The sequence below is a fragment of the Danio aesculapii genome, chromosome 5, assembly GCF_903798145.1.
Source record: "Danio aesculapii chromosome 5, fDanAes4.1, whole genome shotgun sequence".
Lineage (NCBI taxonomy): Eukaryota > Metazoa > Chordata > Actinopteri > Cypriniformes > Danionidae > Danio > Danio aesculapii.
Window position 1 is genome coordinate 5,874,884 of NC_079439.1, and position 17,823 is coordinate 5,892,706.

A 17,823-nucleotide genomic window follows, 5' to 3' on the forward strand; every position below is an offset into this window, starting at 1 on the left:
AATAGACCGTTATTCTAAAGTGTTACCAATTTCTTGTCATCTGAGCTTAGTTTTCAATTTTTTCTCACAAATTTGATCCCTTTGATTTAACAGGGTCTCCACAGGGTTTTAAAAAGAATTAAAAGTTGATAGATTAATTTAGAGAATTTTAAGGCTCCTAAAAAGTATCTCAAAGTCTTAAATGCAATTTTACATGATTTTAAATTTGTATAATTTTTGATTTTACAATGTCCAGTTCTCTGCTGAAGTTTGTCTGAATTTAATCTGCATACATTGGGATGCGTGTAGTTTATGAAATCGATAAAATCCTGCTAGATTGGACACCCTTCTGCTTTGTTTACTGCAGTAAACAAGGTAAAACCATTATTCCTGCTGTTCTATAGGCGCCCCCTACTGGATTATCATTTTCATTCATTATATAAATAATGTCTCTTACTATCAGTATTTAGTAAATATACACTACCTGACTAAAAGTCTTCCTGCCTATCCAGGTTTTAGGAACAGCAAATAATCACTGGACTTCTAGTTGATCATTTGGTATCAGAAATGGCTTATATAAAAGGCAAAGGCCTCTAGATTACACTTATTTTACCTAAATAAAATATGATCATGCCTTGATTTCTAATGATTTCATTACGTCAGTAAGGTCTGACTTAGACAAAAGTCTTGTCACTGAACAGAAATAATGTCCAGTATAGAATATGTGGTCATGCTGCAGTGGAAAGAGTTAATATTGTGTCTGACTCCATCATGAGCTTGGAGGACTGCATCCATACATCTCTGCAATGACTCAAATCACTCATTAATAAAGTCATCTGGAATGGCAAAGAAAGAGTTCTTGCAGGACTCCCAGAGTTCATCAAGATTCTTTGAGTTCATCTTCAATGCCTCCTCCTTCATCTTACCCCAGACATGTTCAATAATGTTCGGATCTGGTGACTAGGCTGGCCAATCCTGGAGCAACTTGACCTTCTTTGCTTTCAGGAACTTTGATGTGGAGGCTGAAGTATGAGGAGCGCTATCCTGCTGGAGAATTTGCCCTCTCCTGTGGTTTGTAATGTAATGGGCAGCACAATTACATCCACTCTGCAGATCTCTCGCACGCCCCCATACTGAATGGAACCCCAAACCATGATTTCTCCTTAACCAAACTTGACTGATTACTGTGAGAATTTTGGGTCCATGTGGGTCCCAGTAGGTCTTCTGCAGTATATGTGATGATTTGGATGCAGTTCAACAGATGATTCAGCAGAAAAATCCACCTTCTGACACTTTTACAAATGATCAGCTAGAAGTCAAGTTATTATTTGTTGCTCTTACAACTGGGATTGAAGACAAGACTTTTGTCAGGTACAGATGTTACTACTTCAATGTGTTCCTTATGTCGCCATTCATACCGCGGCGACAGCGGTACTTGGTGCGCCAGCAGCTTTTGACCGCTGGGTGGCAGTTTAACCACAGATATTCAGCTTTGCCTTTCCACAACACTAAACAGACTTTTCTGTGCGTACCTTATGTGATCAGATGTGTTCAATTAAAATATAATTTTGATTTAGTTTTCTTAGTAATAAACATGATCTTACCAGGGCTTAAAGTATTCCGGCACCATGCCGGATCTCCGGCGTGCGGCCGTGAGAGAAAAAAAAATAGAGCTTGCACATGTGGTTTAGTTGGGGATGCTCAAAATAACCGATTAAGCAATAACCGAAAGGGCACGTTTGTAACCGATGAATGGTATCAGTTAAACGATTAAAATATGCTTTATACATTTTTAAAGTTTGGCTGCAGACGGGGCATCTGTTAAATTGTTTACTGACTGCAGCTAGTGTTTTACGCTCTGCTTATGCTCGCTCAGCGCCAATCTGGAATCATTTTGGATTCGTGGCGATCGAGAAAGGCGAATCAATAATTAGGATGAAGCTATTTGTTGGGCTTGCTTAGAAAAATAAGTGTTAAATGGACAAACACGTCGAACCTCCAGAGCTGCGGTCATGTCACCCAGCCCATGGAATGCGGAGCCAGCTCCGGTGTCATCTACTGAACGCAAATGCCCAGCTAGTCCAGCCAGGTATGGCAGAGAGGCCTTTTCAAAAATGGCCAAATACAAAAGAGAAACTGATAAATAGTAGACGTTGATGAGAAATACATGCAATAAACTTATATTGCGCCGACAAGAACAAGCTCTAAAAGGTAAAGTCTAAAGCCAGAGGAGTTATTGATATTAATGTTAGTTGTTAATATGATCGTAAACACTGCGTTGTATAATTAACGCCGTCTTTGTGTCGTGTCTGCGATTTTTTTTTTTTTTTTTCGTTGAAGAACAGAAAATTCATGTTATCGCCGTCTTCCCAGCCAGGTTTTTCAACATCTGACTTATGTTGTTACAAGCCTAGGCTAATATTTTTGTTCTTCGTTACTATTTATATTATTATTGATTAGTATTTGTGAAGTTTCTAAAATGTAACGTTTACTGTTTCAAGCAGTTAAAGTTATTTCTATTTAACTAGCCTACATTATTATAGGCTGTATTGTGTTGTTTTATCAACGAAAGTTAAACAACAAACATGTTCGTTTGTACGGATATTTAGCATAATACTTTGGTCTTTTTTGATTTCTTATTTTTTACATGAAATGTAAATTAACTTAGGTAGGCTACTTGGGTACAGGGGCGTAATTTGTTGGTAGTATACCGAGGAATGCTTAGACAGTGAATATTGTCATCATTATTTAAAAAACTATAAATAAATAAATAAATAAATAAATAAATAAATAAATAAATAAATAAATAAAACACCTTACGGAAAGGATGAAATAAAGGAAAAGCATGCTCTTAATCATTCTTCATAATCTGATTCGTAGCTATACATGCAATAAACTTATATTGCGCCGACAAGAACAAGCTCTAAAAGGTAAAGTCTAAAGCCAGAGGAGTTATTGATATTAATGTTAGTTGTTAATATGATCGTAAACACTGCGTTGTATAATTAACGCCGTCATTGTGTCGTGTCTGCGATTTTATTTTCTCGTTGAAGAACAGAAAATTCATGTTATCGCCGTCTTCCCAGCCAGGTTTTTCAACATCTGACTTATGTTGTTACAAGCCTAGGCTAATATTTTTGTTCTTCGTTACTATTTATATTATTATTGATTAGTATTTGTGAAGTTTCTAAAATGTAACGTTTACTGTTTCAAGCAGTTAAAGTTATTTTTAATTAACTAGCCTACATTATTATAGGCTGTATTGTGTTGTTTTATCAACGAAAGTTAAACAACAAACATGTTCGTTTGTACGGATATTTAGCATAATACTTTGGTCTTTTTTGATTTCTTATTTTTTACATGAAATGTAAATTAACTTAGGTAGGCTACTTGGGTACAGGGGCGTAATTTGTTGGTAGTATACCGAGGAATGCTTAGATAGTGAATATTGTCATCATTATTTAAAAAAATTATAAATAAATAAATAAATAAAACACCTTACGGAAAGGATGAAATAAAGGATAAGCATGCTCTTAATCATTCTTCATAATCTGATTCGTAGCTATACATGCAATAAACTTATATTGCGCCGACAAGAACAAGCTCTAAAAGGTAAAGTCTAAAGCCAGAGGAGTTATTGATATTAATGTTAGTTGTTAATATGATCGTAAACACTGCGTTGTATAATTAACGCCGTCATTGTGTCGTGTCTGCGATTTTATTTTTCTCGTTGAAGAACAGAAAATTCATGTTATCGCCGTCTTCCCAGCCAGGTTTTCATGCACAGTTTCCGTTTTTGTTTCTTCTCAAACAATAAAGTTTCGCTATAGCAGGCCCGGCGGCAGGATATCATAAATGAGGGCGCAAGGGCGATATTTTTATATGACGTGCTAAAATTGAAAAATGAAATTTACATGAAGAGCTTTATTAGTGAAAAGCTGCGGAGCGCAACGAAATGGGCTATAAGCTATATTTGCTCTTATGTGCTGAAATACTTAACACTTTTCTTAAGACCACAGAATAATATGCAACATCTAAATGTCATATAGCCAATAAGGAAAAATTAACATGTTTCAGGTCTCTCCAGTGCATTTGGACTGAATATTTGACTGTGTCTTACTGGATGTCTCCAGTAACTCTATAAACATAGAGGCACACGCAGACTGTAGAATTCATTCATTAATTCTTTCTTTTATTTATTTATTGTCAACCAATATATATATAAATTAATGTGTGTGTGTGTGTGTGTGTGTGTGTGTGTGTGTGTGTGTGTGTGTGTGTGGTGTGTGTGGTGTGTGTGTGTGTGTGTGTGTGTGTGTGTGTGTGTGTGTGTGTGTGTGTGTGTGTGTGTGTGTGTGTGTGTGTGTGTGTGTGTGTGTGATCAGACTGAAGAAGTTGTGCATTGGGTGGGTGGCATCTGCTGTTATGCAGAGGGCTCCACGGGTAAGACGTGTGCTGTAAATGTCCTGAAGGGAGGGGAGAGAGACACCGCAACGATCTTCTCAGCTGTTCTCACTATGCATTGAAGTGTTTTCCTGCAGAAAATCCAAGGTTCCATACCACACAGTGATGCAGCTGGTCAGGATGCTCTCAATAGTGCCTCTGTAGAAGGTGTACATGATTGGGGCTGGTGCTCTTGCTCTTTTGAGTGGCAGCCTGTTTGAACATATCCCAGTCTGTGGTATTGAAGCAGTCTTGTAAAGCCTCTGAAGAACCTTCTGGCCACACTTGTATCTCCTTGCAAACCGGTTTGGTGACTTTAACTATCGGTCTGTAAGCAGGCATTAGCATGACAGTTAAGTGGTCCACCAAGGTGGGGGAGGGGGAAGGCTTTGTAAGCTCCTCTCTGTGTGGTGTAAACACAAAAGCGCAACAGTCCTTTACAGTCCTATGTGATGAACGAAGTAGACGGATGTAGTCCAGTTTGTTGTCTAGCGAGCGTACGTTCGCTAGAATGATGGAGGGGATTGCGGGTTTGTGGGGGTTAGCCGCTAGCCTTGTTCGGATACCCCCGCGCTTACCCCTCTTCTGCTTCCTCTCGCGCCGCTTGAAGCGCCTCCATTGTGGGCGAGGTGGTGAGGTGGGGGTCGGAGGATGGGTACGCATCCGGAGCAAGCCGAAATCTTGCAGCTCATCAGTGTCCGCGGAGTTTAACTTGTGAAGTTTGTTTCTACCGATGTCGAGCAGAAATGTTCGACTATATGCGCGCTTAAGGACAGATAAACGTGACGTTGACGCACAATAACACGGCGACGTACAAGACGAGGAACACAAAAACACATTAATAACATATTAATAAACTAGATATTAAAGTTTGAGGACAAACTTTATGGTGGCTTGAAAAGCCGAGTCTAAAAGTTTGAAGTCGTTTTAAAGTGTAAATAACTGAAGCAGTTTTTATGAAGTTTGAAACAGTCGGCATAGATAAGTACATTTATGTTAGCATGTTTCTAGTATAGATTGGCATGTTTCTTGGTAGGCAGTTGCTAGGTTGTTCTAAGTGCTTGCTAAGGTGTTGCTAGGCGGTTGCTAAGGTGTTGCTAGGTTGTTGCTAAGGTGTTGCAAGGTGGTTGCTAAGGTGTTGCTAGGTGATTGCTAAGTTGTTGCTAGGCAGTTGCTATGGTATTCTAGGTCATTGTTAAGGTGTTGCTAGGTGGTTGCTAGGGTGTTCTGAGTGGTTGCTAAGGCGTTGCTAGGTTGTTGCTAGGCAGTTGCTAAAGTATTATGAGTGGTTGCTAGGCAGTTGCTAACATAAATTAGCATGATTCTAGCATGAATTAGCATGTTACTAGCATGATTCTAGCATGAATTAGCATGCTACTAGCATGTTTCTAGCTTGAATTAGCATGTTACTAGCATGATTCTAGCATGAATAAGCATGTTATTAGCATGATTCTAGCAGGAATTAGCATGTAACTAGCATGATTCTAGCATGAATTAGCATGTTACTACCATGTTTCTAGTATGAATTAGCATGTTGTTAGCATGATTCTAGCATGAATTAGCATGTTACTAGCATGATTCTAGCATGAATTAGCATGTTACTAGCATGTTACTAGCATGTTTCTAGCATGAATTAGCATGTTACTAGCATGATTCTAGCATGAATTAGCATGTAACTAGCATGATTCTAGCATGAATTAGCATGTTACTACCATGTTTCTAGCATGAATTAGCATGATTCTAGCATGAATTAGCATGTTACTAGCATGTTTCTAGCATGAATTAGCATGTTACTAGCATGTTTCTAGCATGAATTAGCATGTAACTAGCATGTTTCTAGCATGAATTAGCATGTTACTAGCATGTTTCTAGCATGAATTAGCATGTTACTAGCATGATTCTAGCATGAATTAGCATGTTACTAGCATGTTTCTAGCATGAATTAGCATGTTACTAGCATGTTTCTAGCATGAATTAGCATGTTATTAGCATGATTCTAGCATGAATTAGCATGTTACTAGCATGATTCTAGCATGAATTAGCATGTTATTAGCATGATTCTAGCATGAATTAGCATGTTACTAGCATGATTCTAACATGAATTAGCATGTTACTAGCATGTTCTAGCATGAATTAGCATGTTACTAGCATGATTCTAGCATGAATTAGCATGTTACTAGCATGATTCTAGCATGAATTAGCATGTTACTAGCATGATTCTAGCATGAATTAGCATGTTACTAGCATGATTCTAGCATGGATTAGCATGTAACTAGCATGATTCTAGCATGAATTAGCATGTTACTAGCATGATTCTAGCATGAATTAGCATGTTTCTAGCATTAATTAGCATGTTATTAGCATGATTCTAGCATGAATTAGCATGTTACTAGCATGATTCTAGCATGAATTAGCATGTTACTAGCATGTTTCTAGCATGAATTAGCATGTTACTAGCATGTTTCTAGCATGAATTAGCATGATTCTAGCATGAATTAGCATGTTACTAGCATGTTTCTAGCATGAATTAGCATGTTACTAGCATGTTTCTAGCATGAATTAGCATGTAACTAGCCTGTTTCTAGCATGAATTAGCATGTTACTAGCATGTTTCTAGCATGAATTAGCAAGTTACTAGCATGATTCTAGCATGAATTAGCATGTTACTAGCATGTTTCTAGCATGAATTAGCATGTTACTAGCATGTTTCTAGCATGAATTAGCATGTTATTAGCATGATTCTAGCATGAATTAGCATGTTACTAGCATGATTCTAGCATGAATTAGCATGTTATTAGCATGATTCTAGCATGAATTAGCATGTTACTAGCATGATTCTAACATGAATTAGCATGTTACTAGCATGTTTCTAGCATGAATTAGCATGTTACTAGCATGATTCTAGCATGAATTAGCATGTTACTAGCATGATTCTAGCATGAATTAGCATGTTACTAGCATGATTCTAGCATGAATTAGCATGTTACTAGCATGATTCTAGCATGGATTAGCATGTAACTAGCATGATTCTAGCATGAATTAGCATGTTACTAGCATGTTTCTAGCATGAATTAGCATTTTATTAGCATGATTCTAGCATGAATTAGCATGTTACTAGCATGATTCTAGCATGAATTAGCATGTTACTAGCATGTTTCTAGCATGAATTAGCATGTTACTAGCATGATTCTAGCATGAATTAGCATGTTACTAACATGTTTCTAGCATTAATTAGCATGTTACTAGCATGTTTCTAGCGTGAATTAGCATGTTATTAGCATGATTCTAGCATGAATTAGCATGTTTCTAGCATTAATTAGCATGTTATTAGCATGATTCTAGCATGAATTAGCATGTTACTAGCATGATTCTAGCATGAATTAGCATGTTACTAGCATGTTTCTAGCATGAATTAGCATGTTACTAGCATGATTCTAGCATGAATTAGCATGTTACTAGCATGATTCTAGCATGAATTAGCATGTTACTAGCATGATTCTAGCATGAATTAGCATGTTACTAGCATGATTCTAGCATGTTACTAGCATGTTTCTAGCATGAATTAGCATGTAACTAGCATGTTTCTAGCATGAATTAGCATGTTGTTAGCATGATTCTAGCATGAATTAGCATGTTTTAGCATGAATTAGCATGTAACTAGCATGATTCTAGCATTAATTAGCATGTAACTAGCATGTTACTAGCATGATTCTAGCATGAATCAGCTTGTTTCTAGCATTAATTAGCATGTTGTTAGCATGATTCTAGCATGAATTACCATGTTACTAGCATGACTAGCATGTCGCTATCGTGTTGCTAGCACCTTTCTAGCAAGATTAGCATGTCAGTAGGACGTTAAAACTGTTAGCGTGTGTTAGAATAGCTAGTCACAGTCTCTGGGACAGTTGCTAGGGTGCTGAAATTGGTTGCTAGGGAGTGGCTAGTAAGTTTAAAGGTAATCAGTGATTGGCTGCTGGCTAGACTGAGTTGAATGAGGCCAGACTCTAGTCTGTAGGACAGTCTGATGCAGAGTTATGAGCTCACAAAGGTTGACCCAATGTTAAGTAAATGGGAGTCTTTTACAATGGAAGTCTATGGGACAGTTGCTAGGGTGCTGTAAGTGGTTGCTAGGGAGTGGCTAGTAAGTTAAAAAGTCATCAGTTATTGGCTGCTGGCTAGACTGAGTTAAATGGGTCCAGTTAGAAGTCTGTAGGACAGTCTGATGCAGAGTTATGAGCTCACAAAGTTTGACCCAATGTTAAGTCAATGGGACTTTTGGGATTTTTCTGGGTCGTTTTTTGGAAAACCCAAGGTCGGATCAGTTAGAAAAGATATAGCAACCCGAGTCAGACCAGTTTGAAGGTTTGACGAAAGTTTGAAGTATGTAGCTTGAAAGGCCTAGGAGGAGATACACTTAGAAATTAGTCTCAGAAGAATAAGAAGAAGAAGAAGAAGAAGAAGAAGAAGAAGAATAATAATAAGTTTAAGATAGATAACAGTATGCTGGCTTTTCAAGCCACCATAATAATACCAAGTTTTAACACATCTGCTACATTCCAGTGGAGCCTCCGTTGCGCTCTACCACAGCTGGCAAAACTTTCTGAAGGTGGTTTAAGCACCAAATAAGTGTTTTAAATTATGTTAGTCTCCTTATTTCTTTCCGTTTTATTTTAAATATTATAAATGTTTAAAGTTTTAGGTAAAGACGTCAAAATATGCCCACACATGCAAGCTAAACTAGATCATATCTGAGTCATCACGCTTTATTACCCAACCAAAATCAGCGAGGAAAAAATAAATGTTTTAAATTAAATTATATTTAAATGTTAAATTAAATTAAAAAATGAATTTAAAATTTAAATGCCATTTAAAAATAGTTGCTAAAATTAATGTGTTACTTGGTTACATTTTTAGGCATTAGCCAAACAGAAAGCCTGTCTACGGTAAATCCACACGCACTAAATAGCCTACCTTTTTCTTTTATAACACTGTAAACATAACTTCGCAGGTCGATCATCTTCAAACGCAAAAGGCATTTTTAAGTGTCCTAACTTGACTGCTGCTGTAGAATGGGATGTTTTTTTACATAACTTTAAACGTGTGCTTTAGCTATGTCAAAATGAAAGCAAATTTTTTAAGGGCTCTGCGTTTTGTCAATTGTATAGCTTTAATAATAATAATAATAATAATGGATATAACAAATTATAATATTATAGTATAGACATTTTTACTAGGCTACTTTAATATTAATCCCTAACTGAAAAACGAATGTGAAAATGACTGGCAGCTGTGCTAAAATTAATATAATGGCAAATTTCTTCTGCGTTTTTTCCCTTTATAGCTCAATAGTTTTATTCAAAGAATATAGTTCTCTCTTCAACTTTCAGGTTTGAGGTGGGGGAAGAAGTGGCAGAGGCAATTCAAATGTACCATCTCTAAATTAAAAAAGGCCACTTACGCGGCATCTGTGTGTAAAGATTATTACCTTATATTTATTTTATTATTATTATTTATTTATTCATTCATTCATTCGTCATTCGTTTTCTTTTTGGCTTAGTCCCTTTATTAGTCTGTAATTGCCACAGCGGAATGAACCGTCAACTTATCCAGCATATGTTTTACGCAGAGGATGCCAGGAGGGCCAGCTGGGGCTTCGGGACGGAGTGAAAGGAGAGGCAGGACTTTGCCCCGAGTCTGGGAAAGATGGCTTGCCGTCATTACACTAGTTTTCCGATGGCACACGAGTTACATGCGCCAAACACATGAACAAATAAATTAATAAATAAGGGAAAGAAAACATCTAGCCTTACAGGCTGAGTTCTTTTTGATTATAATCGCCGTTAAGTTTCCGTTTTAAATGTAAGGCTGTTGCAAAAAATAATAAAATTGCTTAAAATAATACAATTTTAATTTATAAGTGACTTTGCTGCGTCCCCCTTGATGTTTCAATAACGCATAATAATCTATACACCATATTAAAGACACTTAAATAGACATGATTTCGGCCTCACTGATGCCCATTAACTCCTGACAGACAAGCTTTTGGTTATGAGAAGGGGGAAGGGGTCTCCACTATTAAGTGTTTTTCACAAACATGAATACACAAAATCCAAAACTCCTATAGGACGGATGGCGTAACAAAACCTATGCGTTTAAAAACGAAACCGCATTAAATATGGGGCCTTATGAAAATGAATGTTTCTATCTTTTGAACGGTGACGGCATAATATCATGGAATTACTTTCAATAGCAAAATAAAAAACATCTCAAGGAAGAACGGACAAAAGAAAGTCTCACTTCTATCACTCTTTAAAAGTTTTGGTTTGGGTCATTGTAAATGCTCAGTCTCGTTATGAGCTGATCTTCATTTCTCTGTGTTGGTGGAATAAAGCAGGCGAGTCAGCCGCACCAATTTATGAGCAGACAGAGCAGGATTCTCATGATGACCACCGGCGCAATTCCGCTCTTTGTTATGAGCCGTAGTTTCAGTGTAAACTTAGTAAAGGTGAGTTTCTTTGGCGATGATGTGTACAGTGTTAGATTTTATATTTAGCGGACATTTGCGCTGAACACGCGGTGAATGCAACGCATCGAGATTCGGGCACCTTCTCCGAAAACACTCGATTGATCTCAGCTGGCGGATCAACATTTACCTCATGTCATGATCGCTGTCATCTGCGCCATTATTATTATTATAACTTTAGGGGAGGTTTGCAAACCGGTGCACTTTTCACTCTTCAGTCGTTTGTATTTCCTGCAGTAACAAAAGCTCCCTGTTCATTATATTCAGACACACAAATGCTCCCAAATATATTATGAGGGCGCATAGATTAAATTTCGGGCGCTCATGCGACCAAAATGGTTGCAATTTCGAGCCCTGTAGTATAAGGACATGTATTCAGACCACAACTGAACGTTTGAAGAAAATTGAATGCCTTATTATTTAGAATTAGCTATTATTGATGTAAATGCAGCCGTTCAAGGTGCATAATTGATTTATTACGGTACTGACAGTATTAGAAAATCCATGTCGTGGCGCAATGTCACACCGGTGATGACTATGACACCGGTGTACCGCCCACCCCTACTATCTGTTATTTAAAATATCTATATTACGCTCCAAGCATTCGCCAAAAAGAAAATATTTCTAAGTAAAAACACAAAACATAGCTGAATAGAGTGTTGCCTGCTTTAGAGGATGGGTTAGTAATTATATTATAACTGGTTATGTTCAGGTCAATGAAATAATACCTTTAATAAATAAAATATGTTCGTAAGAACGTGGTGGGCCAGTGATTCCGTCGCTGTCATCAGTGGTTTAATGAGCTCAGGAGAATACTGCTTTGCATTTTTCTATGCATTACTAACATCACTAAACCAGACATTTGTTTTATAAGTTAACCAAATATTCGCAGAGATTCAGCAGTTTTTTTTTTCTGACGCGTTTGCCAGTCATGCCAGTCAGTGAAAAAAAAGTAACCGTGGCCCTGTTTGCAGGTATTAATATTCGTTTTTTCGTCAATCTGATGCAATTTTTATTATTTATACAGGACGTTAAAATGCAATTAAAAGTTTCAAATCAATTAAACTCAATTTATAAAAAGGCTAGCCTATTTTATGAATTAAATATAACTAATTTCCTTTATTTCTGATTAGACAATGCATTTTAGACTATTTTACAATTGTAATATGTGCATATGCTTTTTTTTTAAATAACATTCGTTTAACAAATATTTTAGCACATCGAAAGTAATTAAGTGACCTGTTTTTTCTTTTTATTAAAACCTTTATGCAAAAGGATCAGAGGATAAATTATCATAGGATAAACGTATCTTATGGAAAAACACCAATTGACGGGCTCTGCTTTCGGTTTTAAAAGAATCAAGCAGCTTTAAAAAATATAATTTGCTGAAGAGAAATGACAGGAAAAAAAAGAAAGAAAAAGATAAAATATATAGGGACTGTTAAAAGAACATTTTTCTTTAATATATTCTTTCGACTCCGAAACATCAGCTAAGAAAGATTATGATGAATGACGGAGTTTCTCTATTGCCTGCTTCAGCAGTTGTCCCGGTCCCGCTGGTTATGAACGAGGAGGCGGAGAGAATGCGCTGTTTAGTTTCGGCTTGATATATTTAAATAAAAACTAACACCGAACTGCTTTTAACGCTCAAAAAGTTAAACTAAAATGCACAATTCTTGTTGGTTGCACCCGCGGGATGCACAATTATTTTAATTCTATATTCGTGAAGAATGAGCCATGAGATTGAGATTTTTGAAGGTGCTCTCTAGCGGCGAAGTTCCTGGCAGAGTAGCGAGTGAAAAAATGTGCATAAAGAAATTGGACAAGAGGAATAACATTTTAAATTATATAACAAACATCGTATTCTTTCTAATCCTCGCCCAGTTTTAATACAAGTTGTGTTTTTTTAATATTTGTGGCTGGGAAGTTTATTAAGAATATATTTATAATTATATATAATTAAATAAATACATAATTATATATATATATATATATATATATATATATATATATATATATATATAGAGAGAGAGAGAGAGAGAGAGAGAGAGAGAGAGAGAGAGAGAGAGAGAGAGAGAGAGAGAGAGAGAGAGAGAGAGAGAGAGAGAGAGCTGCTGTAAAGGCTATTTCTTTCCGTTCGCATCCCGTCCCTTTGCGCCCCCTGGCGGCTTTTTCACAAACTGCGGTCTTACACTAAAAACAGAGCAGCATTTATTTCAAACGGCGGCGGTATAAGCCACGGCGGTAATAGCCACTTTGAACTCTCACCTACTGTAATGTTAGTTAAAAGGTTGCCAATGTTACCAGTTGAAACCTAAAGCATCAATGAGGTCAAAATATAAGGGAAAGAGTCTTAAAAGGCCTTAAAAGTGATTGAATTTTACTCTCTGATTCCTAAATATACCCTGTTTACAGAATGATGCTGTTTCTTTTCTTCTCCCAGGTGAACTACATCCTGGAGTCTCGCGCCAGCACATCGAGAGCGGATTATTTTGCCCAGAAACAGCGCAAACTAAGCCGCCGCACGAGCTTCAGTTTCCAGAAGGACAAAAAGTCAGGCCAGTAAAGCTGGAGGAGGAAACCGTTCAGCCGACTCTGAACCAGACCAAGAGAATGAGACTGGCCTGTGTGAGGAACAGAGGAGCATAGAAAAGGTAAAAACCTAAGAAAGAGGAGAACGCCGCGGTCTCGTTCCAGATGGAGAAAATCAGCCTTTCCATGAGCTGATGGTCCGTAATCATATCAGAGCACTGAAGCTCCACGCTGTCTCTCGAATGTACTCGCAAAACCAACCAACAATCTGACTGAACATTTAGATATTAGCCATCGCCCAGACCAGATCAAACCATCAGCTGGACTCTGGATGCCAAGGGCCGAGAACTTGCTGCTGTTTTGAGTCAGTTTTCAAAGACTTCTTCCTTCCACTGCCTATAAATGAACTGTACATAAACGCGCACCAAAACCAACGCAGTCGGAAACTTCGAAAAAGCCAGAATGAGCACGCGAAACCGTATTAGCCGTTCCCATATGTTTCAGAGATGTTAAGTGGCAGGACTTTACTTGAAGGGGTGTTCGTAAGGATGTCACAACAGCTTTATAACCATGACGTGACTCTATTTTGCTTTGCATGCTTATGACAACTGTCATTAAGTGTCATTCGCTCAGTTATGTCATTTTAAATCTAAAGCTGACGTTATTTGAGATGCCTTCGTTATGACAGCTTGACATAAATGAATACATCATAACCTGTCTTTGTCGTGACAACTTGACATTATCAAGACAATTTAACTTTTTGTTTGCATGCTTATGACAAGTGTCGTTAAGTGTCATTTGGACAGTTGTCATGTTAAATACAAAAGTGACATCATTTAAGATGCCTTCGTTATGACAACTTGACATAAACGAAAACATTATAACCTGTCTTTGTTGCAACAACTTGACATTATCAAGACCATTTAACTGTTTGTTTGCATGCTTATGACAACTGTCGTTCAGTGTCATTCACTCAGTTTTGTCATTTTAAATCCAAAGCTGACATCATTTAAGATGCCTTCATTATGACAACTTGACATAAACGAAAACATTATAAACTGTCTTTGATGCGACAACTTGACATTATCAAGACAATTTAACTTTTTGTTTGCATGCTTATGACAAGTGTCGTTAAGTGTCATTCACTCAGTTATGTCATTTTAAATGCTGGGGTTACATTATTTGAGATGCCTTCGTTATGACAACCTGACATAAATGAATACATAATAACCAGTCTTTGTCACGACAACTTGACATTATCAAGACAATATAACTTTGTTTGCATGCTTATGACAACTGTCTTTGTGTCATTTGCTCTGTTATGTCATATTACATAGTTTGAGATGCCTTCGTTATGACAGCTTGACAAACTAATACATCATCACCTGTCTTTGTCATGACAACTTGACATTATCAAGACTATATAACTTTTTGTTTGCATGCTTGTGACTACTGTCGTGAAGTGCCATTTGCACAGTTATGTCATTTTAAATGCAAGGGTTTCATTATTCGACATCGTTACGACTGCTTGACATAAACTAATACATCATAACCTATCTTTATCTGTCACAACAACTTGACATGATCAAGACTATATAACTTTTTGATTGCATGCTTATGACAACTGTCGTTAAGTGTCATTCACTCAGTTATGTCATTTTAAATGCAAGGGTTACATTATTTGAGATGCCTTCATTATGACAGCTTGACATAAACGAATACATCACAGCTTGTCTTTGATGCGACAACTTGACATTATCAATACAATATAAATTTGTTTGCATGCTTATGACAACTGTCGTTAAGTGTCATTTGCACGGTTATGTAATTTTACATTGCTTGAGATGCCTTCGTTATGACAGCTTGACAAACTAATACATCATAACCTGTCTTTGTCGGGACAACTTGACATTATCAAGACAAAATAACTTGTCATAAATCTGTCATAAACATGATAGTCCGTTTTAAATGGATCATTAAAATGTTCTGTGAAGTTAGGTTGTTTTGATAATCAAGTTGTTATGACAGACAAAAACAGGTTATGATGTTTTTGTTTGTCAAATTGTTATAACAAGGTTTGGAGTTTTGTTTCATAATGCAATTTAATAGCATAAATAAACAGGGAAAAATTCAAAACTAAAAAAAATAAATCTCAAAATACGTAAAAATGCTAATTTGCGAATATTTTTTGCAGTGCACAATAATAAAACATGTCAAACAATGTCATCATTGCATTTAAAATGTCATAACTAAGTTACCATAAACTAATACATCATAACCTATCATTGTCATGACAACTTACAATATAACTTGTCATAAATCTGCCATAAACATAATAGTCCATTATAATTGCATCATAAACATTTTTTTGATAGCTTTTGTCATTAAAAATGTTCTGTAAAAGTGTCAGTACTCTGTCGAATACTTTTATTAATGCGTCATTAATATTTAGTGACATTTTATACACCAATTTAATTTGTACGACTGTAGTTCAAGAGGTCAAGAGAAATATTAATGACGCTGTTATAACATTCATGACACAAATGCAATGGCTTCATGACGATCATGTTTATGACAGATTTATGACAAGTTGATTATGACAAAGACAGATTATGATGTATTTGTAAAATTGGTATAACAAGGTTTGGTGTTTTTTCTTCTATAACGCGATTCAAAAGCTTAAATAAACGAGGAAATATTAAACAAATAAAAACATGAATCACAAAATACGGAAAACTGCTAATTTACGCATGTTTTTTTTTACAGTGCATATAATAAAACATCTCAAACAATGTCATCATTGCATTTAAAAGGGCAGAACTGAGCTAATGACACTTACTGACAGCTGTTATAAGCATCCATCTGATGTTATGTCATGATTATAAAGGTATCATACGAACACCAGCTTCATGTAAAGTGTTACTTAAGTTAAAACAGACATCGATGCATAAAGGGAGGGTTTTTTTTTTCAGTTTTTTTATTTTTAACAAAAACAATGTAAATAGCAACCGCATTCAGGGTGTGATGACAAACCCTCGTTGGCCATAGTACTTCAGTGCCTGCTACAGATCAACTGCATTTGTGTTTTTTTAGATTTTATTAAGTATCCGCTGATTCAGTCGGGTCGAAAACGCCTGCAAACTTTTTACCAACCGAGGAAGCCGCTAGGTTAAGGAATGACCGATTTTTAACGATCAAATACAAAATGAATAACTACTTCTTTAGACTGTGATGTGTTTCTCCCTTCTTTTGATTGCATATATTATAATAACGAACCAATCGGCGGCTAGATGGCGGCTTTGGCTCCTCTGACTGTCTGCAATGGGAATGTATGACGTTTTTGTCACGTTTCTTGGTAAATGTTTCAGAAAACATTTTGAAAGTAGGTTCATTTCATCTGCAAGGAATGGCTCCATCTCCCCACCAAATCTGCCGTTTCAGCCTGTTTCTGTCTTTGTGTAACTCCACTCCAATCGCTGCTGTTGTTCAACTGGATTCAGGGTGTTCGTTCTATCCAAAACTGTTCTGACTCAGGTTTCCGACTGCCATGTTGTCTTGACTGATCTAGCTTCATTTTGTTTTTTGTTTTTTTCCTGTGCGTCTGTCAAAGCCGAGAAGCGATGACTGACGCTCAGTTGGACAAAGACAGCGTGTGTTCCTCTGATGGGGATTACAGCTGAATAGACATTTCAAATAAGAAACTTTATTTATAATATTACAATGACCTGGGGGGGGGGGGTATCATGCGGCCTATGGAATCAACAATATTTGCTACAGTACATCTATACTGTATATAAGTAGATTTTCTAATTAAAGACTGAACTACAATGGTTTTGGGCTGGTGTTTTTATTTACTCTTTGGGTTACAGTTTGTGGTTTATGTATAAAATTTAGTTGACATGAAAATATTTTTTCTTCTGTTAAAAATATCTGTTAAATAATACTTTGCTTATTTTGTGATTGGCAAGTGTTATGGGATGTTGATCTCTGCTTTGTCGATTTCTGATGTTGACAATTCAACTCTACAGTTTAACAAAGTGACTTTGATTGACATTTTAGTAGTTTTAAATAATAGGATAATGTATAAAAACATAATATATATGGAAATAAGACTGTAAAATAACAGAACATGTCCTGCAGTTTATTACAAGGTGTCTGTAGTTCAATTCAATTCACCTTTATTTGTATAGCGCTTATACAATGTAGATTGTGTCAAAGCAGCTTCACATAAAAGGTCACAGTAAATAGGAACAGTGTAGTTCAGTTTGTAGTGTTTAAGTTCAGTTCAGTTTAGCTCAGTTCAGTGTGGTTAATAATCACTACTGAGAGTCCAAACACTGAAGAGC

The 17,823-nt window shown here is 36.5% G+C and overlaps 1 protein-coding gene across 2 annotated transcripts in view; it reads left to right on the forward strand.

Annotated features, from left to right (window-relative positions):
• mapkap1 (MAPK associated protein 1) overlaps window positions 1-17,307 on the forward strand; it is a 106,799-nt gene extending 89,492 nt beyond the window's left edge. For both annotated transcript variants that reach the window (XM_056457277.1, XM_056457276.1), the window contains one exon: window positions 13,389-17,307. In XM_056457277.1, coding sequence (XP_056313252.1) covers window positions 13,389-13,511 — 123 coding nt within the window. In that variant the 3' untranslated portion in view covers window positions 13,512-17,307. The remainder of the gene's footprint in view (window positions 1-13,388) is intronic.
• Window positions 17,308-17,823: the final 516 nt, after the last annotated feature.